General features: G+C 43.2%; 1 protein-coding gene across 3 annotated transcripts in view; it reads left to right on the top strand.

Moving 5' to 3' along the window:
* The window catches only part of NFATC3 (nuclear factor of activated T cells 3), a 155,495-nt gene that overhangs the window by 71,576 nt on the left and 58,968 nt on the right, over positions 1-24,951 (top strand). For all 3 annotated transcript variants that reach the window (XR_009864504.1, XM_062177839.1, XM_062177840.1), the window contains exons 5-6: positions 9,463-9,635; positions 18,746-18,886. Coding sequence is in view for 2 of the 3 variants with exons in the window: in XM_062177839.1 (XP_062033823.1) it covers positions 9,463-9,635; positions 18,746-18,886 (314 nt within the window). In the remaining variant the exon portion in view is untranslated. The remainder of the gene's footprint in view (positions 1-9,462; positions 9,636-18,745; positions 18,887-24,951) is intronic.

Raw genomic sequence — 24,951 nt, forward strand, 5'->3', positions numbered from 1 at the left:
TTCTACTAGGTGAGCATTGTCCTGAGCATAGAGACAAAAATACATGGACTTAAATCAAGTTTTTGTTGACAATGTAACGTTGTAGGTAATTAATAAATTGTTATAGTACAATTATGGTTATAAGTTTCCTTAAGGAAAACTTTGACTTTACCTCCAGTCAATCCATTTGACTCCTTTTAAGATAATATAAGTTGGGGCCGGCGCTGTGGCTCAACAGGCTAATCCTCCGCCTTGGCGGTGCCGGCACACCAGGTTCTAGTCCCGGTTGGGGCGCTGGATTCTATCCCGGTTGCCCCTCTTACCTTTCTCTCTGTCTCTCTCTCTCACTATCCACTCTGCCTGTCAAAAAAAAAAGATAATATAAGTTGGTTAATTTCTGGATGAGGGTGATAATAGAGCTTTGTTCAAGTAAATTAGTTAGGATTTTACCTGGCAATGTATGATAGTAACCTCAAATACCAGTGGCTTAAACAGTTAGATCACATTAAAAAAGAAATAAACAGTTATTATCACATAAAAGAAATAAATAGATTGGGGCTGGCACTGTGATGTAGTGGGTAAAGCTACCGCCTGCCTGCTGGCATCCCATACGGGCACCAGTTCGAGTCTTGGCTGCTCCACTTCCGATCCAGCTCTGTGGTATGGCCTGGGAAAGCAGTGGAAGATGGCCCAAGTTCTTGGGTACCTGCACTCGCATGGGAAACCCGGAGGAAACTCCTGGCTTTGGATCGGCACAGCTCTGCCGTTGCAGCCAATTGGGGAATGAACTAGTGGATGGAAGACCTCTTTTTCTCCTTCTCTGCCTCTCTGTGTAACTGACTTTCAAATAAATAAATAAATCTTAAAAAAAAAAAAAAAGAAATATATAGATAGCTTTTTAGGACTAGCACAGTGGCTCTGTAAGTCATTGGGGTCTCCAGCTACTTTTGTTTTTGCTATTATTTTTTAAAGATTTATTTATTTATTTGAAAGGAAGAATTATAGAGAGGCAGAGGCAGAGAGAGAGAAGTCTTCCATCCACTGATTCACTCTCCAAATGGCTGCAATGGCCAGAGCTGTGCCAATCTGAAGCCAGGAGCCAGGAGCTTCTTCTGAGTCTCCTATGAGGGTACAGGGGTCCAAGCACTTGAACCATCTTCCACTGCTTTCCCAGGCCAAAGCTTAGAAATTTGGATCGGAAGTGAAGAAGCCAGGTCTTGAATAGGCGCCCCTATGGGATGCCAGCATTGCAGGTGACAGCTTTACCTGCTATACCACAGTGCTGGCTCTTGTTTTTTCTTTTCTTCTATCTTTATCAGATGTTTTCTGTCTTTAAATTGCCTCATGATATAAAACAGCTTCTGGAGCTCTTGCCATCACAACCATGTTTCTATAGGAATAAGAGAGGAAGTGTAAAGGAGACTGCCATTTGAGTTAGTCCTCTTTTTTTTTTTTAATTAATTAATTAATTTTTTGACAGGCAGAGTGGACAGTGAGAGAGAGGGACAGAAAAAAGGTCTTCCTTTACCGTTGGTTCTCCCACCAATGGCCGCTGCGGCTGGCGCACTGTGCTGATCCAAAGCCAGGAGCCCGGTGCTTCTCCTGGTCTCCCATGCGGGTGCAGGCCCCAAGGAGTTGAGCTATCCTCCACTGCACTCCCTGGCCACAGCAGAGAGCTGGCCTGGAAGAGGGGCAACCGGGACTAGAACCCAGCGTGCTGGCGCCGCAGGCGGAGGATTATTGAGCCGCTGTTCCGGCCGAGTTAGTCCTTGCTGAAAGGAAGTTTTTGGGGCTTGCATCATGGTATAACATGTTAGGCCTCTGTTTGTGATGCCAACCTCCCATATGGGTGCTGGTTCAAGACCCTGCTGCTCCACTTCTGATCCTGCTCCCTTCTAATGTGCCTGGGAAAGCAATGGAAAATGGCCCAAGTCCTTGGGTCCCTGCAGCCAGGTGGGAGACCCAGCAGAAGCTCTTGGCGTCAGCCTAGCCCGGCCCTGGCTGTTGAGGCCATTTGGTGAGTGAATCAGCTAGTGGAAGACCCCCTCCTTTCTGTTTTTCCTCCTCTCTCTCTATAACTGCCTTTAAAATAAATAAAAAATAAATCTTTTTTTAAAAGAAAGTTTACCCAGAAATCCTATACTTTCATTGATTATCTTTAAAAAATTATATATATGTATATACAAATACATATATTTATTTATTTATTTGAAAGGAAGAGATATGGAGAGAGGGGTGGAGAGAGAGAGAGATAGATATTTTTCCATCTGCTGGTTCAGTCTCCAAATGGCTGCAATAGCCAGAACTGAGCCAGGCTGGAGCCAGGAGCTTCTTACAGGTCTCCCACATGGGTGGCAGGCATCCTAGTGCTTGGGCCATCCTCAGGTGCATTAACAGGGATCTGGATTGGAAGTGGAACATTTTATTTTTTTTTTACCTCAGCACATTGCCACTTCCTTTTTTTTTTTTTTTTTTTTTCCTTTTAAGACTTAGTTATTAATTTGAAAGAGAGGCGGGTCTTCCATCTGCTGGTTCACTCTCCAGACAGCTGCAATGGCCAGGGCCAGGCCAATCTAAAGCAGGAGCCAGGAGCTTCCTGCAGGTTTCCCAGGAGAGTGCAGGGGCCCAAGGACTTGAGCCATTTTATACTGCTTTCTCAGCCTATAACAGAGAGCTGGATCAGAATTAGAGCAGCCAGGATTCGAACTGGCACCCAAAAGGGATGCCAGCACTGCAGGCATCAGCTTTACCTGCTATGCCACAGCGCTGGCCCCACATTGCCATTTCTAACAATATAGGAGACTGTTACTAAGAAGAGAAGAAAACGATATGGAGTAGACAGCTGTTAATCTGCCACAGCCAGATGTGTGAAACCTAGATGGAGTTTTGTTATGGAAATTGCTTCAAACTAGAATGTATATCTTTTTTTTTTTTTTATTTATTTGACAGGTAGAGTTATAGACAGTGAGAGAGAGACAGAGAGAAAGGTCTTCCTTCGTTGGTTCAATCCCCAAATGGCCGCTACAGCCAGTGCTGTGCTGATCCGAAGCCAGGAGCCAGGCGCTTCCTCCTGGTCTCCCATGTGGGTGCAGGGACCCAAGCACTTGGGCCGTCCTCCACTGCCCTCCCGGGCCGCAGCAAAGAGCTGGACTAGAAGAGGAGCAACCAGGACTAGAACTCGGTGCCCATATGGGATGCTGGCGCCGCAAGGCAGAGGATTAACCAAGTGAGCCATGGTGCTGGCCCCCTAGAATGTCTATCTTGCTGAAAGTGGCAGTAACATCCATCCAAGCCTATTTTAATAATAGTCCTGTAACAAAGAAGACCAAGAAAACAGAAATAGAAAAATTTTTTGAATCAAATGAATAGCAAAATAAATTAGCCCGGAGGCAGGCATTGTAGTGCAATAGGTTAAGCTGCTGCTTGGGATGCATCCCGTATTGCGGTGCCTGGGTTCATGTCCCACCTCCATGTCTGAATTAGCTTTCTACTGATGCACACACTGAGAGGCAGCAGATTATGTCTCAAGTGCTATCCCTGTGGGAGACCCAAGTTGATTTCTGGCTCCTGACTTCATCCAGGCCTAGCCCCAGCTGTTAAGGGCATTTGGGGATGGGAAACAGCAGATGGAGGGTATCTCTCTGTCTCTGCCTTTCAGATAACTAAAAATAAACAAATGAAACTTAAAATAGGGCCGGCGCCGTGGCTCAACAGGCTAATCCTCCACCTTGCGGCGCCGGCACACCGGGTTCTAGTCCCGGTCAGGGCACCGGATTCTGTCCCAGTTGCCCCTCTTCCAGGCCAGCTCTCTGCTATGGCCCGGGAAGGCAGTGGAGGATGGCCCAAGTGCTTGGATCCTGCACCCGCATGGGAGACCAGGAGAAGCACCTGCTGGCCGCAGTGCGCCGGCCATGGCAGCCATTGGAGGGTGAACCAACGGCAAAAAGGAAGACCTTTCTCTCTGTCTCTCTCTCTCTCACTGTCCACTTTGCCTGTAAAAAAAAAAAAAAAAAAAAAAAAAAAACACTTAAAAAAAAATATATATATCCCAAATATAAGGTTATTCAAATTTTAGTTACTATAATTAAGCTTCACCATAAACTTCCTAGAAATCAAGGCAAGAAGAAAATATGATAAAGTTTTTAATGGGTCTCTTGTCATTAGGAAACACCATCTTTTTCCTTTAAGTTGAAAGGTCTCTGTGTCCAATACAATGAATGAATGAATGTAATAGAGTTTCAGGGAGGGAGGTTATGGGAGGAAAAAAGCCACTGTAATCCAAAAGCTGTACTTTGGAAATTTATATTTATTAAATAAAAGTTAAAAAATAAATAAAATAAAATCATAAAAAAATAGAGTTTCAGACAGTGGTGGATATGAAATTTCTGAGTGACAGATAAAACCATTGTTCATAATAATTCATGCATAAGTGAGCTGTAGGTATGTATTAAATGGTTTTACTGTTCTTTAAAGACAGTAAGGTAGCTTGGTACCCTGCTTTTGCCTACTAACCCACAGGCTGGGTTATTTCAAGCCTATTCTCTTTTGGATATATAACCTCTTTGAAGACTGGCATTTACCTCATAACAGTCACCCTACAAGACACTTTAAATGTAGGATGCCAGTATTCATTGCCTTATCTATTCACAACTCCTCCCTGTTTTTAGAAGGATGAGTATGAATGTGACAGTTCTATAATATGACCTAAAATAAAGCTAGTTGCCATTTTAATCAGATTTTAACACTTTACTATTTTATGTGAGGTTTTTGGTTGACTTGTGTGTTTTGTTTTATTTTTTTAAAGTTTTAAGATTGTCATTTCTGATGCCTTTATTCCAAATCCTTTAACTTAGCTCTCTGCTAAAATACCTTTAGTCAGTATTCAATAAAATGGATGATCTCTGGTATTTGCCCTGAAGACCATTTTGGCAGTTTAAAATGAGTAGTCACTAATTTGATACAATTTGATCAATACTGTTTTGATCAAATAATTATTATTTTTTCTTTTTTTTTTTAACTTTTATTTAATGAATATAAATTTCCAGTGTGCAGCTTATTGATTACAATGGCTTCCCCCTCCCATAACTTCCCTCCCACCCGCAACCCTCCCCTCTCCCGCTTCCTCTCCTCTTCCATTTGCATCAAGATTCATTTTCAATTCTCTTTATATACAGAAGATCAATTTAGTATAAAGATTTCAACAGTTTGCACCCACATAGAAACACAAAGTGAAACATACTGTTTGAGTACTAGTTATAGCATTAAATCAAAATGTACAGCACATTAAGGACAGAGATCCCACATGAGGAGCAAGTGCACAGTGGCTCCTGTTGTTGACCCAACAAATTGACACTCTAGTTTATGGCTCCAGTAACCACCCTAGGCTCTCGTCATGAGTTGCCAAGGCTATGGAAGCCTTCCAAGTTTGCCGACTCTGATCATATTTAGACAAGGTCATAAAAGACAGAGTGAGGATAGTAACCAATGATCCTAAGAGTGGCATTTACCAGGTTTGAACAATTATACAGCATAAAGTGGGGAAGAGGACCATCAGTACACACAGGTTGGGAGTAGAGCCATTGGTGGTAGAGGTTATGATTACAAAGGAATGAGGCCCAAGTGTGCTAGACAGGGTCTAGAACAAAGGACAGAGTCATTATTAGAGGAGCTAAGAAAGGTGCTAAGCTACAATTAAGTTTTCTGAGGCAAATAGAACCTGATAGAAGGGGCTTGATAATAATCTGGTGGGCTTTAGGCCTTGTAAGTTAAGAGGCCCAGACCTATCTGTCTCTTCGCATGGGGTACATCCTAAGGGAGGTGTGAACCTCCTAGGGGAAGGCACTCTGTTGACTTTCATTACTTGGCTGGCCTGGGAGGAGAGCTGGCCAGGTAAAGGCAGGGGCATCTCTAACAAGAAATTTACAGTTCTGCCTGCAATGTTGCTGACCCTATTTGACCATACCCTCAGCTGCAGTGGTCACTTTGGAAGTTGGGCTGAGTGAAGGGCTTTTCAGCTTAGAGCCAATAAGATCTGTGGCTCTGACCTGGGCATCCTTCGACTCCAGGGCAGGTCCATTTCCAGTGATCCAACTCTTGGCAGAGTTGCCAGGGCTCTTCACAAGCTGACTTCTGCTGAAGCCCAGGCTTACCACATTGAAAGCCACTGCAGTGGACTGGCCTGTTGGGTCTCCTTGAGGGCAGATCACTGTACAGATCAGCCATTCATAGGCCTGCCACCCATTGCTTCTGATGCCTAGCTTTCTTTTCCTCCTGGTTTGTGTTAAAGCAGACCAGAGGATGCAAGTCAAGGGAGTGCCCATGTCCCATCTCTAATCTTCAGTGGCCTGAACTACAAGTCTATAGTCACAGGCATGTTCTGTAGTAGTTTTTCTAAGGTAGACAATGCCCATGAGGAAAATTATATTCTCACTTTAAAACTTTCTTTCCCTTTGGTCTGAAAGGGAGGTTTTTTTCTACTTACTGCTTACTTCGCTGATGGCGAAGTGAATCTAGCTATGAGATTATTATTTAAGTTCTTATTTTGGCTATGCTATTACAGAAAAATGTTAGCCATCTCTTTTATAAGGTCTAAAGATTAAATTGTGCGTCCTATAGATTCCTTCATAATAGAATTAGTTTCCTAGCTTGAAGAGAATAGAGAAATGAAAGAACAAGTTGGGCTTAGAATAGAGAAATGAGAGCTAGTATTAAAATTGCTATATTGGTCTACTATGCTATGTTATATGTGTGTACATATTGTATGTCCACATGGGGAAATTTTATTAAGAGTTTTATTTTAAATGGCTTATAGATAAGATTGTCCATAAATTTAAGCTGCTAAAATCAATCAAAGATACATTTTAATTTGTGTGACCTGAGTCTGTGTATCATATGTTTTAAACTTGTTGGTAGAAAGAAACTAAAAACATTTTATATGGTTGTGCTTAAGTTTACTGGTTAAACAAACTACACCATGTTAGATATTTAAGAGGTGTTTCCAAATACATGATTCTTAAAATTTTTAGAAGGCATTGGACCTTCTGGTAAATGTTTTCTTAAGTTGTTATCTAATGGTTGAAACTGTTTGCTAAGTATTCATGTAATATTGCTATTGTCAGCAAGCGATCTAGGACTTGCTCCCTCATTTCTCTATTTTGATCAAATAATTATTTAAAAATTAATTATAGCATAATTGTTCAATGTTAGTTAAAAACAATTTGTTTTCTACAAATAGGAAGTATTTATTTTCAAAATTGATTGTTTCTTAAAAAACTTTCTCCTGGAATTTTTCTGAAGCTGAAAATATTTGAGAGGCTTAAAAATCCATTTTGGAATTGCTTCTTATGCTTATTGGTTATCATCTTGATATCCGGGTTCTATCACAGTTCTGTCATACTAAAACATTGTCCTTCAAAGCTGTTTCTACAGACTTTGTACAGTGAGCTTTGAAGTTGGAACTGTTGGTAGATGCAGTAAAAGAGTGGAGCAAGGAATGCTTCTGAGCTAGTAAGCTAGAAGGTTTGATCATTAGTATTCTGCTTCCTTTTTTTCTTAGTACGTAAATAACAAAGGTATGTCATACTTACTCTTATTCCTTAGTATGATAGTAATAAGGAGTCATATTTTTAAGGATTATTTATTTAATTATTTATTTTGACAGGCAGAGTGGATAGTGAGAGAGAGAGACAGAGAGAAAGGTCTTCCTTTTTGCCGTTGGTTCACCCTCCAGTGGCCGCCACGGCCAGCACGCTGCAGCCAGCGCACCACGCTGATCCGAAGGCAGGAGCCAGGTGCTTCTCCTGGTCTCCCATGTGGGTGCAGGGCCCAACCACTTGGGCCATCCTCCACTGCACTCCCGGGCCATACCAGAGAGCTGGCCTGGAAGAGGGGCAACCAGGATAGAATCCGGAGCCCTGACCGGGACTAGAACCTGGTGTGCCGGCGCCGCAAGGTGGAGGATTAGCTTGTTAAGCCACGGCGCCGGCCAGGATTATTTATTTTTTATTTGGCAGTCAGAGACAGAGAGAGAGAAACAGAGATCCTCTATCTGCCTATTTTCCCCTCTAACACCTTCAGTGGCCTGCGCTGGTCTAGGCTAAAGTCTGGAGCCTGAAACTCCATCTAGGTCTCCCACATGGGTGGCAGGGGCCCAGGCACTTGGGGCATCTTTTGCTGCTTTCCCAGGTAGATTAGCAGAGAGCTGGATGAGAAGCAGAGCAGCCAGGTCTCAAACTAGCACTCCAATATGGAATGCTGGCCTTGTAAGCAATGGCTTAACAATGCTGGCCCATGTAGTAATAAATTTTGAAGATGATGAATTATTAGATCTTAAATGTAGAACCTTTATTTCATATGTGCCTTTCTTAGAAATGCAAGAATCTTAGCCTGATGGATTATCTTTATTATTAGACACATCAGTATAAAACGTAGAGATGCAGATAGTGATTTAGTTGTATTCATGTGAGTGAATCTTCTGACCTAGTTTTTGTTTTGTTTTGTTTTAAAGATTTTTTTATTTACCTGAAAGGTAGAGTTACAGAGAGTCAGAGGCAGAGAGAGAGATCTTCCATCTGCTGGTCCACTCCACAAAAGGCCGCAATGGCTGGGGCCGGGCTGATCGGAAGCCAGGAGCCTCCTCCAGTTCCCCCATGCGGGTGAAGGGGCCCAAGCATTTGGGCCATCTTTCACTGCTGTCCAAGGCCATAGCAGAGAGCTTCATCAAAAGTAGAGCAACTGGGCCCTGAATCAGGGCCCATTTGGGACGCTGGCACTGCAGGTGGCGACTTTACCCACTACACCACAGTGCCTTCCTCTGACCTAGTTTTATTTATGTTATGAAAAGTCTTTTACTTTGTTTCAGTGATCTAATTCTACATAATAAATAACTTCAGAAATTAGTGGCTTAAAGTAATAGCCTTTTATTATTTTTGTGATTATTTGCATTGACTGGGCTTAGCTGGTTCATTCACATGATGTCAGCCTGGATCACTTGTGTATCTAGATTTTTTGGGAATTCAAATGGGCTGGAGGGGCTGGAGATTGTCTGGCCTTTCTTTTCTTTTTACATGATTACTTAGGACTCTATGAGAGCAAAAATTACTAGTGCTAAGTTCTTAATTTTTATACTTTCATTTGGCCACACTCTTATTTATTCAAGTGAATTACAGACTAGCTTTCAAGGAGAGAAGACAGATACTCTACCTCTTGTTAGCAGGAAGAGAGGAATGCAAGTACAAGGAAGGGAGAAATTACAACTGTCTTTGAAGATCTGCCATACTTACTATTGCACTGTTGTCATATCAAAACATTTTCTTCCCTTCTTTGGAATAGCAGAGGATAGTAGTTACACCCATCTTTCTTTTTTGAACTGATTTTATTAGATATTTCTTCACTGACAGAGTAATAATATAAACCTATGATGTTGAGTTATTTAGAGCCATGATTATCAATAAGCAAATAAAAATTTTGTATTTTTCTCCGTAGTATTGACTGTGCAGGTATTTTGAAACTCCGCAATTCAGATATAGAACTTCGAAAAGGAGAAACTGATATTGGCAGAAAGAATACTAGAGTGCGACTTGTGTTTCGTGTACACATCCCACAGCCCAATGGAAAAGTCCTTTCTCTGCAGATAGCTTCAATACCTGTCGAATGCTGTAAGTGAGCTTGTGTTGATGTTTTAAGATTTTGTTTAAAATAGTTAATTTCTGCTTTGTTTACAATGTAATGTTCCATCAAAAGTGCAAACTGGAGACACATTTGCTGTTCTTTCTCATACGGAATATGCAAACATGTTTATGTAAGGAGAGTACTGATCTTAGAATTAGAAAATGGCTTCTCACTATATTTTTACCACATTTTCTTGTCTATCTGTTAATAACGAAGATAATGGCCTCTGTGGACCCAGTCATTAAGCTATGATTTTGATGCTTTTAAGTGTTGCTTAGTGTTCTTTGTTTCATAAAAATTTCAGCCTTCATGTTAGAAGAGGCTGTCTCTACAAGTTGACCCCTTAACTACATAAGACTTACAGTGTTTTTTCGTTCTGTCTTCTTACCATAACATTATTTAAAATATCAGATTGAAAAAAATGAATTTTTTTCCCTTTGATTTACAAAGACAAGATATGAACAAAAGCCTAAAACTTGAAGCCTACTCAAGCCTTAAACCACTGTGAGTATGAGGGAGGCAGGTTAGTTGATGTGATTGAAATACTAAGACTGGCAGTCAGATGTTTAGGGCATAGATTTAAAAATGTTCTAATTTAGTGGGCTGGCACTGTGGCGTAGCAGGTAGAGCTGCTGCTTGCAGTGCCAGCATCCCATATAGGCGCCAGTTTGTCTGGTTCGAGTCCTGGCTGCTACACTTCAGAAAGCAGTAGAAGATGGCCCAAGTCCTTGGGCCCCTGCACTCACGTGGGAAGACCCGGAGGAAGCTCCTGGCTCCTGGCTTCGGATTGCACAGCTCCAGCAGTTGTGGTCATTTCGGGAGTGAACCAGCAGATGGAAGACCTCTCTCTCTCTCTCTCTCTCTCTCTCTCTCTCTGTAACTCTGACTTTCAACTAAATAAGATAAATCTTTTAAAAAAATGTTCTAATTTGGGACCAGCTTTGTGGTATAGTGGGTAAAGCCACTTCCTACAATACCCACATCCCATATGGGTGCTGGCCATGTCCCAGCTACTCCAGTTCTGATCCAGCTCCCTGCTAATGGCTTGATAAAAGCAGATGAAGGTTGCCCAAGTGTTTGTTCCCTCCCACCCACGTGGGAAACCTGGAGGAAGCTCCTGGCTTCTGCTTGGCCTAGTGCTGGCCATTGAGGCCATCTGGAGAGTAAACTAATAGATGGAAAATCTCTCCCCACCCGCCCCTTAGGGGTGTGTGTGTGTGTGTGTGTGTGTTTTCCTCTCCCTGTGTAACTGACTTTCAAAGGAAATAAATAAATCTTAAAAAAAAGTTCTGGGGCCGGCGCTGTGGCGTAGTGGGTTAATGTCCTGGCCTCAAGCGCCGGCATCCCATATGGGCGCCGGTTCTAGTCCCTGGTGCTCCACTTCTGATCCAGCTCTCTGGTGTGGCCTGGGAAAGCAGTGGAAGAGAGAGAGACAGAGAGAAAGGTCTTCCTTTTTGCCGTTGGTTCACCCTCCAGTGGCCGCCACGGCCAGCACGCTGCAGCCAGCGCACCACGCTGATCCTGCACCCACGTGGGAGACCCAGAGGAAGCTCCTGGCTCCTGGTTTTGGATCAGCGCGGCTCTGGCCATTGCGGCTATCTGGGAAGTGAACTAGCGGATGGAAGACCTCTCTCTCTCTCTCTGCCTCTCCTCTCTCTGTGTAACTCTTTCAAATAAATAAATAAATAGATCTTTTAAAAAAAAGTTCTAATTCCATGCCTTGGGGCAGATATTTGGCCTAGTGATTAAGACTACCTTGTCCTATATTAGAGTATCTGGATTCAGTAGCCAGCTTTGTTCCGATTTCAGCTTCCTGTAAGTGCAGACCTTGGGAGGTAGCAGGTGATGGTGCTCAAGTTAGGTACCTACCACCCACCTAGGAGATGCAGATTGTATTCCTTGTTCTGATCTCAGTTGTCACAGACATTTGGGGAGTGATCTAGCAAATGGGATCGCTCTCTATGTCTCTATTTGTCTCCTAAATTTTTAAAAAGTTAATTTTTTATTTTCTTTTTTATTTTTATTTATTTATTTATTTTTTGACAGAGTGGACAGTGAGAGAGAGAGACAGAGAGAAAGGTCTTCCTTTTGCCGTTGGTTCACCCTCCAATGGCCATTGCGGCCGGCTCATCTTTCTGATCCGAAGCCAGGAGCCAGGTGCTTCTCCTGGTCTCCCTTGGGGTACAGGGCCAAAGAACTTGGACCATCCTCCACTGCACTCCCGGGCCACAGCAGAGAGCTGGCCTGGAAGAGGGGCAACCAGGACAGAATCTGGCACCCCGACTGGGACTAGAACCCGGTGTGCCGATGCTGCAAGGCAGAGGATTAGCCTGTTGAGCTGCGGTGCCGGCCTAAAAAGTTAATTTTATTCTTTAATTTTGAATCGGACGAAACTGAGGCACAAATAGTTCAAGTACTTACTCAAGGTTATTTCCTTGTCAGTAACAGAGCTGTGTCCAGAACATAAATGTTTTTAGTTTTCTTTTTTCTTCTTCTTCTTCTTTTTTTTTTTTTTTTTGACAGGCTGAGTGAACAGTGAGAGAGAGAAACAGAAACGTCTTCCTTTGCCGTTGGTTCACCCTCCAATGGCCGCTGCAGCCGGCGCACTGCAGCTGGCGCACCGCACTGATCCAAAGCCAGGAGATAATGACCCAAGTCCTGGGCCCCTGCTACCTGTATGAGAAACCTGGATGGAGTTCCTGTCTCCTGGCTTTGGTCTTTCTCAGCCCTAGTTGTTACACCCATTTGGGAGGTAAACTAGCAGTTGGAAGATTTGCATATCCTGTCTGCCAGCCAACCTACCCTGCTATCCAATTATCTGCCTTACAAATAAATAAATAGATCTTAAAAAAAAATACAGAGTCTAGAATAAAAAGTAAATTCTGAGACAACCAGCTATCCTTCTTAAAAGCGGGTACTATTGCTAACTTCCTCTTTTTTTTTTTTTTAAGATTTATTTATTTATTTGAAAGGCAGAGTTACAGAGAGGCAGAGGCAGAGAGAGAGAGAGAGAGAGACAGAGAGAGAGAGAGAGAGAGAGAATCTTCCATCCACTGGTTCACTCTTCAAATGGCTGCAACAGCCGGAGCTGCGCCGATCCAAAGCCAGGAGCCAGGAGCTTCTTCTGGGTCTCCCACGTGGGTGCAGGCGCCCAAGGACTTGGGCCATCATCTACTGCTTTCCCAGGCCACAGCAGAGAGCTGGATCAGAAGTAGGGCAGCCAGAACTGAAACCGGTGCCCATATAGGATGGTGGCAGTGGTTTTACCCTACTATGCCACAGCACCAGTCCCCAACTTCTTTTTCTTTATATATATATGTGTGTGTGTGTGTGTATACATATATATATGTGTGTGTGTGTGTGTGTATTTGAAAGACATACTTACAGAGCTAAATGGCAACAGTGGCCCAGGGTAGGCCAAGCTGAAGCCAGGAACCTAGAACGCCATTTGGGTCTCCCATATGGGTGGAAAGGAGTCAACTCTTTGGGTCATCTTCTGCTGCTTTCCCAGGCACATTAATAGGGAGCTGGGTTCAAAATGGAGCAGCTGGGACCGAACCGGCATTCATATGGGATGCCAGCTTCGTGGGCAGCAGCTTAACTGACTGCACCACAGAGCTGGCACCCACTGCTAGCTTCTAAATTTGCTTGCCCAGAGTGTTATATATCTGTATAAACAGAGATGTCGTTATTTATTAAAGCAGAGTAATTTAAATAGTTTTATGTTTATATAGTAGTTTGAATTTTTGAAACATTTACTTAAAATATTCTAAATTTTTTAGTTTGTAAAAATAATATGTGATTCTTAGGAAATAGATAATGCAAAATGGTACAAACAGTAATATTAAAATAATTTGTCATTTTACTACTCAGCATTAGTCATTATAACTTTTTTGATTTTGATTTTGTATGTATCTGTATATTCCTGCACAATTTATTTTAAAAAATTATTTATTTATTTACTTTAGAGAGGCAGACAGAAAGAGAGTTCTTATTCACTTGTTTACTTCTCACAATGTTTTTTTTTTTTTAATTTTTTTTTTTTTTTTTTTTTTTATTTTTGACAGGCAGAGTGGACAGTGAGAGAGAGACAGAGAGAAAGGTCTTCCTTTTGCCGTTGGTTCACCCTCCAATGGCCGCCGCGGTAGGCGCGCTGCGGCCGGCGCACCGCACTGTTCCGATGGCAGGAGCCAGGTGCTTCTCCTGGTCTCCCATGGGGTGCAGGGCCCAAGGACTTGGGCCATCCTCCACTGCACTCCCTGGCCACAGCAGAGAGCTGGCCTGGAAGAGGGGCAACCGGGACAGGATCGGTGCCCCGACCGGGACTAGAACCCGGTGTGCCGGCGCCGCAATTCTCACAATGTTTGAGTCTGTGCCTGGGCCAGAATCAGGAGCCAGAACTGGGAATGGAATCCAGGTACTCTGATATGGGACCTGGGTATCTTAACTGCTAGGCTAAGCACCATTCCTACACAAAATTTTTAAATTGAGCTTACCTGATATAATTTTATCTCTTGTTTAGCTGTCTCACTATACCAACATGAGTGTTTCTTCATATTGTTACATGCTTTTTTTTTTTTTTTTTTTTTTTTTTACAGGCAGAGTGCACAGTGAGAGAGAGAGACAGAGAGAAAGGTCTTCCTTTGCCGTTGGTTCACTCTCCAATGGCTGCCACGGCTGGCGCGTGGTGGCTGGTGCACTGTGCTGATCCAAAGGCAGGAGCCAGGTGCTTCTCCTGGTTTCCCATGGGGTGCAGGGCCCAAGCACTTGGGCCATCCTCCACTGCACTCCCGGGCCACAGCAGAGAGCTGGCCTGGAAGAGGGGCAACCAGGACAGAATCTGGCGCCCTGACTGGAACTAGAAGCTGGTGTGCCGGTGCCGCAAGGCGGACGATTAGCCAATTGAGCCACGGCTCCGGCTGTTACATACTTTTTAAAGATATCTTTGGCTGTGCCATCTATTGAAAATTTTGGGTCCCGACGCTGTGGCGCAGCGAGCTAATGCCCTGGCCTGAAGTGGTGGCATCCCATATGGGCACTGGTTCGAGACCTGGCTGCTCCACTTCTGATCCAGCTCTCTGCTGTGGCCTGGGAAAGCAGTAGATGATGGCCCAAGTCCTTGGGCCCCTGCACCCACGTGGGAGACCTGGAAGAAGCTCCTGGCTCCTGCCTTTGGATTGGCGCAGCTCCGGCCATTGCAGCTATCTGGGGAGTGAACCATCGGATGGAAGACCTCTCTCTCTCTCTCCCTCTGCCTCTCCTCTCTTTGTGTAACTCTGACTTTCCAATAAATAAATAAATATTTTTTAAAAATTTTTATTTATTTATTTGACATGCAGAGTTAGTGAGAAAGAGACAAGAGAAAGGTCTTCCTTTTCCGTTGGTTCACCCCCCAAATGGCCACTACAGTCGCCGCGCCATTGCGGCCAGCTCATCTTTCTGATCCGAAGCCAGGAGCCAGGTGCTTCCTCCTCGTCTCCCATGCAGGTGCAGGGCCCATGCATTTGGGCCATCCTTCACTGCCTTCCTGGGCCACAGCAGAGAGCTGGACCAGAAGAGGAGCAACCAGGACAGAATCCGGTGCCCAAACCAGGACTAGAACCTTGGGTGCTGGCGCTGCAGGTGGAAGATTAGCCAAGTGAGCTGCAGCACCGGCCAATATATCTTTAAAAAAAGAAAAAAAGAAAACTTTGGGTGCTAGTGTTGTAGAGTGGTGAGTTAAGCCACTGCCTGTGATGCTGGCATCCCATAGAAGTGCCAGTTCAAGTCCCAGCTGCTCTACTTTTTAAAAAAAGATTTACTGTTGGCCGGCGCCGCGGCTCACTAGGCTAATCCTCTGCCTGCGACGCCGCCACACCGGGTTCTAGTCCCGGTCCGGGCGCCGGATTCTGTCCCGGTTGCCCCTCTTCCAGGCCAGTTCTCTGCTGTGGCCCAGGAGTGCAGTGGAGAATGGCCCAAGTCCTTGCTCCCTGCACCCGCATGGGAGACCAGGAGAAGCACCTGGCTCCTGGCTTTGGATCAGCGCAATGCTGCGGCCATTGGAGAGTGAATCAACGGCAAAAAGGAAAACCTTTCTCTGTCTCTCTCTCTCTCTCTCTCTCTTGCTGTCCACTCCACCTGTTAAAAAAAAAAAAAAAAAAAGATTTATTTGTTTGAAAGAGTTACAGAGAGGAAGAGACAGAGAGAGAGGTCTTCCATCTGCTGGTTCATTCCCCAGATGGCTGAGCTGAGCCAATCCGAAGCCAGTAGCTTCGTCTTTGTCCCACATGTGGGTGCAGGAGCCCAAGGGCTTGGACCATCCTCCACTGCTTTCCAGGCTCATTAACAGGGAGCTGGATTGGAAATGGAGCCCCCAGGAATTAAACCGGCATCCATATGGGATGGCGGCACTGCAGGTCAGGGCTTTAACCTGCTATGCCACAGCACCAGCCCTGGCTGATCCACTTTGATTCCAGCTCCCTGCTAATACACCTGGGAGAGCTGCAGAAGATGGCCCAGGTACTTGGGCCCCTGAATCCATGTGGGAGACACAGAAGAAGCTCTTCGCTCCTAGCTTTGGCTTGGCCCAGCCATGTTCTTTGCACCCATTTCAGGAATCAATCAGTAGATGGGCGATTCTCTATCTCTCTTTCTCTTTAACTATGCCTTTCAAATAGATAAATAAATCATTTTAAAAAATATTTTTACTGGGGCCAGCGTTGTGGCATAGCAAGTAAAGCTGCTTGCTGCCTGCAGTGCTGTCATCCCATATAGGTGCCAGTTCATGTCCTAGCTGCTCCACTTCTGATCCAGTTCCCTGCTAATGGCTTCAGAAAAGCAATCGAAAATGACCCGAATGCTTGGGCCCCTTCCACCTATGTAGGAGACTCGGATAAAGCTCCAGACCCCTGGCCTGTTGCAGCCATCTGAGGAGTAAACCAGAAGATGGAAGAGCTCTCTGTCTCTCCCCCTCTCTCTAACTCTTTCAAATTAAAACAAAAATTTTCTTTTGCTTATTCTTAGACTATATCTGTAAAGGGCAGTTTCTACCATACATATCTAAAACTTTAATTGGTTTATTCCCTAGAATAGCCTGTGTTTGTTTTCATACCTCTTCTCTGAGCCATTTAGAACAGTAGAGACATGAGTATTTTCTGAGGTGTAGGTGGTAGTTGGTACTTCCTAAACGGTAGTTGATCCTAAATCCAAGGCCCAACCTGTGAAAATACCTGTTTTAACATTCTCTTTGAATAGGACAGTGGTCTAATTCATACACTTTTCGAGACTAGATATTATGTTGTTGGGAGAGGGGGGACCCATAGTAAACTAACTAGCACATGGTTTCCTGAAGGCTTTGAAGTTTAAATTTCTTTGGAATGCTGTAGTAGGCAAACAAAACACAACTTAACCTCATAGCCACCATTATGAAGAAAAACTAAGGCCGGCGCCGTGGCTTAACAGGCTAATCCTCCGCCTTGCGCCGCTGGCACACCGGGTTCTAGTCCCGGTTGGGGCACTGGATTCTATCCCAGTTGCCCCTCTTCCAGGCCAGCTCTCTGCTATGGCCCGGGAGTGCAGTGGAGGATGGCCCAAGTGCTTGGGCCCTGCACCTGCATGGGAGACCAGGAGAAGCACCTGGCTCCTGCCATTGGATCAGCATGAAGCGCTGGCCACAGCGGCCATTGGAGGGTGAACCAACTGCAAAAAGGAAGACCTTTCTCTCTGTCTCTCTCTCACTATCCACTCTGCCTGTCAAAAAGAAAAAAAAAAAAAAAAGAAAGAAAAACTAGACTTTTTTTTTCCCGAATGTGAAGAAGAGATTATTGTTGACACTTTTTGTTTAGTTCCAGAGAGAAGTCTATTTATATAGGCATTTGATTAGAAACCATTAGAGGCTGGTGCCGTGGCTCAATAGGCTAATCCTCCGCCTAGCGGCGCCGGCACAGCGGGTTCTAGTCCTGGTCAGGGCGCCGGATTCTGTCCGGTTGCCCCTCTTCTAGTCCAGCTGTCTGCTGTGGTCCGGGAGTGCAGTGGAGGATGGCCCAAGTGCTTGGGCCCTGTACGCCATGGGAAACCAGGAGAAGCACCTGGCCCCTAGCTTCGGATCAGTGTGGTGCGCTGGCTACAACGCGCCGGCTGCGGTGGCCATTGGAGGGTGAACCAACGGTAAAGGAAGACCTTTCTCTCTGTCTCTCTCTCTCTCACTGTCCACTTTGCCCGTCAAAAAAAAAAAAAAAAAAAAGAAAGAAAGAAAGAAAGAAAGAAAGAAAGAAAGAAAGAAAGAAACCATTAGAGAACCTAAGCAATCAGAAGAAAACTGTAACTTGAAGCCCAAGCAGTTAAAGAAAGCAAACAGAAAAATAAAATACCCAGAAATATAGTTTGGGACTAGCCAGTCAGTATCAGAGAGGATAGCACCAAGGACAGTTTATAAAATGTTGATAACATAAACAATGAATCTGTGAATCAAAAAAATTCATTCCATGTACCCTGGGAAGGCAGAGAAATGTATAGTCAGCAGAGACACGTTTATAGCCTTATCAAAAACTTCCTTATTGAAATGTGATATTCATGGATGCTGCATTTATTTAGTTAGAAAATTGTCCAAAATGGAAGCATTGTTTCACAGCAATGATCTAATAGGTAGTATCTTGATGAAAGAGTTACTTGGTGTTTGTCCTATAGTAGTTCTTTAGAAACAATTAATTATATGCAATATACTTTAGTATCTTTGGTCTTAATATATTTTTCTGATATATTAGATATAAATCTTAATAAGTGTGTGGAAGAGCTATTATTGAGTCAGTCTAAAAAGAGAAATGCAGATGAGGTAAATATGATGGAGTCAATATGAAGTTGAAGATGATCTATAATTTCTCTGTTAGTCTAAGAAAATAATTTAGAAATCACGTAAGTCTAATAAACATTTTTTTTCTAAACAATGTAGTTCTGTTAGTGGATATCATTACTATTGTCCTGAATTTTAAAAGCCTGAATGAATTAATCCCCAAATTTATTTCTCTTTATTTTCATTTTGTGGCTTGAATTTGCTGTACATATCTGAAAATTTTTATACTAATGTTGTGTTTTCTCAACTCTGTTTAAAAAAAAAATCCAGCCCAGCGGTCTGCTCAAGAGCTCCCTCATATTGAGAAGTACAGTATTAACAGTTGTTCTGTGAATGGAGGTCATGAAATGATTGTGACTGGATCTAATTTTCTCCCAGAATCGAAAATCATTTTTCTTGAAAAAGGACAAGGTAAATAGCATATGAATTGCTTGACTTCAAACTAAAGGGCAAAAGGTAAAATAAATTATTTACATGTTTCAGTAACATTTATCAACAAAATAGTTCACTTAAAGCAACAGGCATTAGATTTTATTGTAAAACATTAAATTTCATATAAATGTTTAATTCTCTTTAAGGATTTCTTCTTAACGATTTTATTTATTTGAAAGAGTGACAGAGAAAAAGAGGAAAGAGAGTAAAGGAGGGAGGGGGAGAGGGTGGGGGAGAAGGAGAGGAAGAAGAGATTGAGGTCAATCTTCCATCTACTGATCGACTCTCCAAATGGCTGCAGTGGCTGCGAGTGGTCCGGGCTGAAGCTAGGAAACTGGAACTCTATCTAGGTCTCTCACGTGAGTGGTAGGGGCCCAAGCACTTGGGCCATCTTATGCTGTTTTTTGCTGGATCAGAAGCAGAACAGTCAGGACTGCAGCCAGTGGTATGATATGGGATGCAGTACTGCAATAGCAGCTTAACCCACTGTATCACAGTGCTGGCCCCAAGGGTTTCTTAAAAGTCGAAGAATTCTTCCAGCATTTCTTTTTTTTTTTCTTTTTTTCTTTTTTTTGACAGGCAGAGTGGACAGTGAGAGAGAGAGACAGAGAGAAAGGTCTTCCTTTTGCCGTTGGTTCCCCTTTCAATGGCCGCCGCGGCTAGCGCACCGCACTGATCCAAAGGCAGGAGCCAGGTGCTTCTCCTGGTTTCCCATGGGGTGCAGGGCCCAAGCACTTGGGCCATCCTCCACTGCCTTCCCAGGCCACAGCAGAGAGCTGGCCTGGAAGAGGGGCAACCGGGACAGAATCTGGCGCCCCGACTGGGAGTAGAATCTGGTGTGCCGGCGCTGCAGGCAGAGGATTAGCCTATTGAGCCGCGCCACCGGCCCCAGCGTTTCTACTTCTAGGTATATATTCAGACACATTGAAAACATACATGTACACACACAGAAACTGAAACACGAATGTTTATAGCAGTTTCAGTGATAATAGAAAAAAGATGGAAATGGGACAGCTATTGTAGCCATTTGAGGTGTGAACCTGCAGATGGAAGATCTGTCTCTCTCTTTCTCTCTCTCTGGAATTCTTCCTTTCAAATAAATAAGTCTTAAAAAAAAAAAGAAAAAAGAAAAAAAGGATAACCCAAATCCTCTCCAGTTGGTGAATGAACAAAATATTGCATTTCCACAAAATGCTGTTCTTTAGCCCTAAATATTAATAAAATACTGATGCATGCTATAACCTGGTTGAAACTTGAAAATATTATATTAAGTGAAAGAGGCCAACACAAAAGATCATATATGATATGGTATCATTTATATAAAATGTCTAGAATAAGCAAACCATAAAGACAGAAAGTACAGTAATGTTTGTCAGGAGTTAGAGGGAGGATATCAGCGGGGAGTGACCACTAATGGGGACAAGAATTTGGGATGATGAAGAGGTTCTGGAATTAGACAGTGGTGGTAGTTGCAGAACTCTGAATATACAAAAAACCCGAATTGTCAGCTTTAAAAGGATGAATTTTGCATACGTGAATTACATCTCAGTTTTTAAAAAGGGGAAGAACCCTGTGTTTATGAGGGTGTTTTTATTTGTTTTTAAATTTTTCAGTAGAGACCGGCACCGCGGCTCACTAGGCTAATCCTCCGCCTAGCGGCGCCGGCACACCGGGTTCTAGTCCCGGTCGGGGCACCGATCCTGTCCCGGTTGCCCCTCTTCCAGGCCAGCTCTCTGCTGTGGCCAGGGAGTGCAGTGGAGGATGGCCCAAGCACCTGGCTCCTGCCATTGGATCAGCGCGGTGCGCCGGCCGCAGCGCGCTACCGCGGCAGCCATTGGAGGGTGAACCAACGGCAAAAGGAAGACCTTTCTGACTCTCTCTCACTGTCCACTCTGCCTGTCAAAAATTAAAAAAAAAAAAAAATTTTTTTTTTTCAGTAGAGACACTGAGTTGTTTACTCTCCAAATTTCCTATAATGTCTAGGGCCAGAGGCAAGAAGCAGGAACACAATCCAGGTCTCCCATGTAGGTGGCTGGAACCTTAATTATTTGAGCCATCTGGAGTCTGCCTTGCAGAAAACTGAACTCAGCAGCTGGAGCCAGAGCTCAGAATCAAACCCAGACACTGCATTGAGATGTGGGCATATTACTCACTAGACTAAACGCTCACTCCTTTCAGGATATTTAATTTTATCTTTTCTTTAGCATATTTAAAATTTTTCCTTCAGTTATTTCCTCATTTTAAAAACTGTGAAATGTAATTACAGTAACATAACAAGTAATTATACCTTCTAACCAGTTTGAGAAATAAAACATTAAAAAAAAAAAAAAGAAATAAAACATTACCTTTGAAGGCCCCTTGGTTCCCCTTTCCAAACAGATCCCTCACCTGAATAATCCTTGCTTTTCCTAATAGTTTATTTTATATGAATTTTCCCCCTGTTCTTAAACTTTCTGTAATTCTGCATGTAATCTTCTGAAAATTGCTTTTTTTCAGACATTAACATTAATGTTTCAAGATTGATCTATCTAACCAAAGATCTTTTCCTTTGACTAGCCTGTGTTTTTCACGGTATGAATTTACCCCACTTCATTACATTTTTTACTGGAGTTTTGGGCTATATAGAATTTTTGCACTGCTGAATGGTAGCTAACAATGCTGCTGTAAACATTCTGGTTCTTATCATTGGTGCACATAGACAAGAATGTCATAATTCTTCAAGTTTATTAATATATTAAGCAAAAATGTTCTCTTGAACTCTGGATTTGTATTTCCTGATATCCAAGATTTTATGCGCACTCAACATTCATTTTTTACCATATCTGTTTATGTTGTTGCCTATTTTCTCCATTGGGTTTTATTTTCTTACTAACTTAATAAGAATTCTATACATATTCTGAATATCAAAGTGAATTGGGGAAGTGCCCCATTTTTTCCCCCTTTTTGAAAGTGTCTGTGTTGGGTAGTCTCGCCGTCCCTTGAACATGTGACATAGCTCATTTCTGAAACCTTTTGGCCTGGGAGCCTGTCTTTGTATGAAGCTATTAATTTCTGATATAATTCTGTTCTTGGGTGTAGTATTAATCAAATTTATTTCTTCCCGAGTTATTTTGGTCATTTGTATTTTTCCAAGACTGTATTCATTTCATCATGTTTTCAGATTTATAGACACAAATTTCAAATTTATTTGTTCACAGTCTTCTCTTTCTGCATTTGGGGCTATACCTCTCCTTTTTTATTCTTGTTATTATTTGTGCCATGTTTCAGTTTTTGAAGTAGTTTTTCTAACGTCCTTTGTTTTATCACTTTTTTTAATTGTCTTTATTTTTACTAATTTCTGTATTTTCTTTCTTTTTATTGTTTTTGATTTATTATGTTCTTTAAATGGTTTTCTATCATTAGTTATCATATTTCACCCTTTTCACACTTGAGTATTAAAGGCTATCATTGTTCCCATCACATATTTCTTGCAATTTCAGTAGTTTTCCTTTCTCTTAAATCCTTTCTCTTTTTCCAACTGTAAACATTCCTTTTTCTTTGTCATCTTCTTAAACTATTGCTTCATTTCTCTTCCATTTATATTTCAACTTCTCAAAAAAGTAATCTATTGTCTGCTTCCATTTTCATCTGTGATTTACTCTTTTTTTAAAAAGATTTATTTATTTATTTATTTATTTATTTGAAAGGCAGAGAGAGAGAGAGAGAGAGAGTCTTCCATCTGCTGGTTCACTTCCCAGATGGATGCAACAGCCAGAGCTGTGCTGATCCAAATCCAGGAGTCAGGAGCTTCCTCCATATCTCCCACATAGGTGCAGGAGCTCAAGCACTTGGACCATCTTCTACTGCTTTCCCAGGCCATAGCAGAGAGCTAAATCGGAAGTGGGTCAGCTGGGACTCGAACCAGCACCCAAATGGGATGCAGGCACTACAGGTGGCGGCTTTACCTGTTACACTACAGTGCCGGCCCCTGTGATTTATGCTTTAATCATTTCTCTTCCTTTTGAAATCATTACCTACTAAAATCCAGTTAACAGCCAGCTATCTACTTTTCTTCTTGACACTCTTTTTTTTCTCTTTGTTTTGTACATTTTTATTTATCTGGTTCAAAGACATGAATATTTTCATTTGTTTTTGTTTATCAGTTTTCTGGAACTTAAATACAGATGTTTCCTGAGATTCTGTATTTGGTTTTCTTTTCATCATATTTCTTCTTCCTGGGAAATTTCATTACTCCCCAGATCTCTCTTTCCATAGCCATATTCTCTCTCTCTTTAAATTCTGGTGCACACTTTAAAGTACAGAATATTGCTATGTAAATGTCCCACTCATCCTTAATATATGACAAGATATCTGACTTCACAGCCGGCGCCGTGGCTCAGCAGGCTAATCCTCTGCCTAGCGGCGCCGGCACACTGGGTTCTAGTCCCAGTCAGGGCGCCGGATTCTGTCCCGGTTGCCCCTCTTCCAGGCCAGCTCTCTGCTGTGGCCAGGGAGTGCAGTGGAGGATGGCCCAAGTCCTTGGGTCCTGCACCCCATGGGAGACCAGGAGAAGCACCTGGCTCCTGCCTTCGGATCAGCGCGGTGCGCCGGCCACAGCGTGCCAGTCGCGGTGGCCATTGGAGGGTGAACCAACGGCAAAAGGAAGACCTTTCTCTCTGTCTCTCTCTCTCACTGTCCACTCTGCCTGTCAAAAAAAAAAAAAAAAGATACCTGACTTCACAAACTGGTTTATTCTATTTGATTCCTTAACCTGATTAGTAATACTAGTACCAACTTCTTCAGTTGGAAACCAAATGGCTATCAGTCTGCTTTTCCCTTAAAATTTACTTTCCTAGGGGCTGGCATTGTGGTGTAGTGGGTGAAGCCACCACCTGCAGTGTTGGCATCCCATATGGGTTCCAGTTTGTGTCCTGGCTGCTCCACTTCCAATCCATCTTCCCACTGATACACCTGGGAAAGCAGCAGAGGATGACCCAAGTGCTTGGGCCTCAGCACCCATGTGGGAGACCTGGAAGAAGTTCCTGGCTCCTGGCCTTGGATCGGCCTGGCTCTGGCCTTAAGGCCACTAGGGGTGTGAACCAGCAGATGGAAGATCTCCCTCTCTCTGCTTCAACCTCTGCCTTTCAAATAAATATTTTTTGAAAATTTGCTTCCCTCAGGCCCTTTTAACCCAGCCTGATATCATGTCTTTCTTCAAGAAATAGTTCTCATGGCAAGCATTTGGCCTATTGAATTAAGGTGGCTGTTGGGCACCCTATATCTCAAATCAGAGTGCTTTGGTGTGAGTCCTGGCTTTGCTTCCAATTCTAGCTTTCTGCTAATATGTGCTCTAGAAGGCAGCCGGTAATGCCTCAGGTAATGGCTCAAGTAGCTAATCCATGCCACTCACATGGGAGACCTAGATTGGATTCCTGGCTGCTGACCCAGCCCTGGTTGTTACAAACATTTGAACCAGTGATTGGGATTTCTCTGTCTCTCTGTCTCTCAAATAAATTTTTTAAAAAGATATATCAGTTTTGTGGTTTTTTCTAGTATTTATTCATTTACTTGAGAGACATAGTTACAAATAGTGAGAGAGACAGAGAAAGAGGTCTTCGATCTGCTGGTTCACTTCCCAGATGGCCACAACTGTTGGAGCTGAGCTGATCTGAAGCTGGGAGCCAGGAGCTTCCTTCAGGCTGGTGCAGGGCTCCAAGGACTTGGACCATCTTCTACTGCTTTCCCAGGCCACCAGCAGGGAGCTGGATCGGATGTGGAGCAGCCGTGACTTGAACTGGCACCCGTATCGGATGCCAGCTCTGTAGGCAGATGGTTATCCTACTATGCCACAGTTCTGGCCCCTGTCAGTTCAGTTTTACAACTTACTAATGTATGAGTTATTTATAAAGCACTGCTATATACACTGACACAATGATATAGATACTCATCTATGCATTGGAGGTATAATGATGAATAAAACTTGCGGGTTACCTGCTCTGATAGAGCTTATTATGTCCTAGTGAGGGCAGCAAACAGCAAATGTAAATAGGGAAACAAGATATTTC

Source organism: Lepus europaeus, chromosome 19 (genome assembly GCF_033115175.1).
Source record: "Lepus europaeus isolate LE1 chromosome 19, mLepTim1.pri, whole genome shotgun sequence".
NCBI classification, from domain to species: domain Eukaryota; kingdom Metazoa; phylum Chordata; class Mammalia; order Lagomorpha; family Leporidae; genus Lepus; species Lepus europaeus.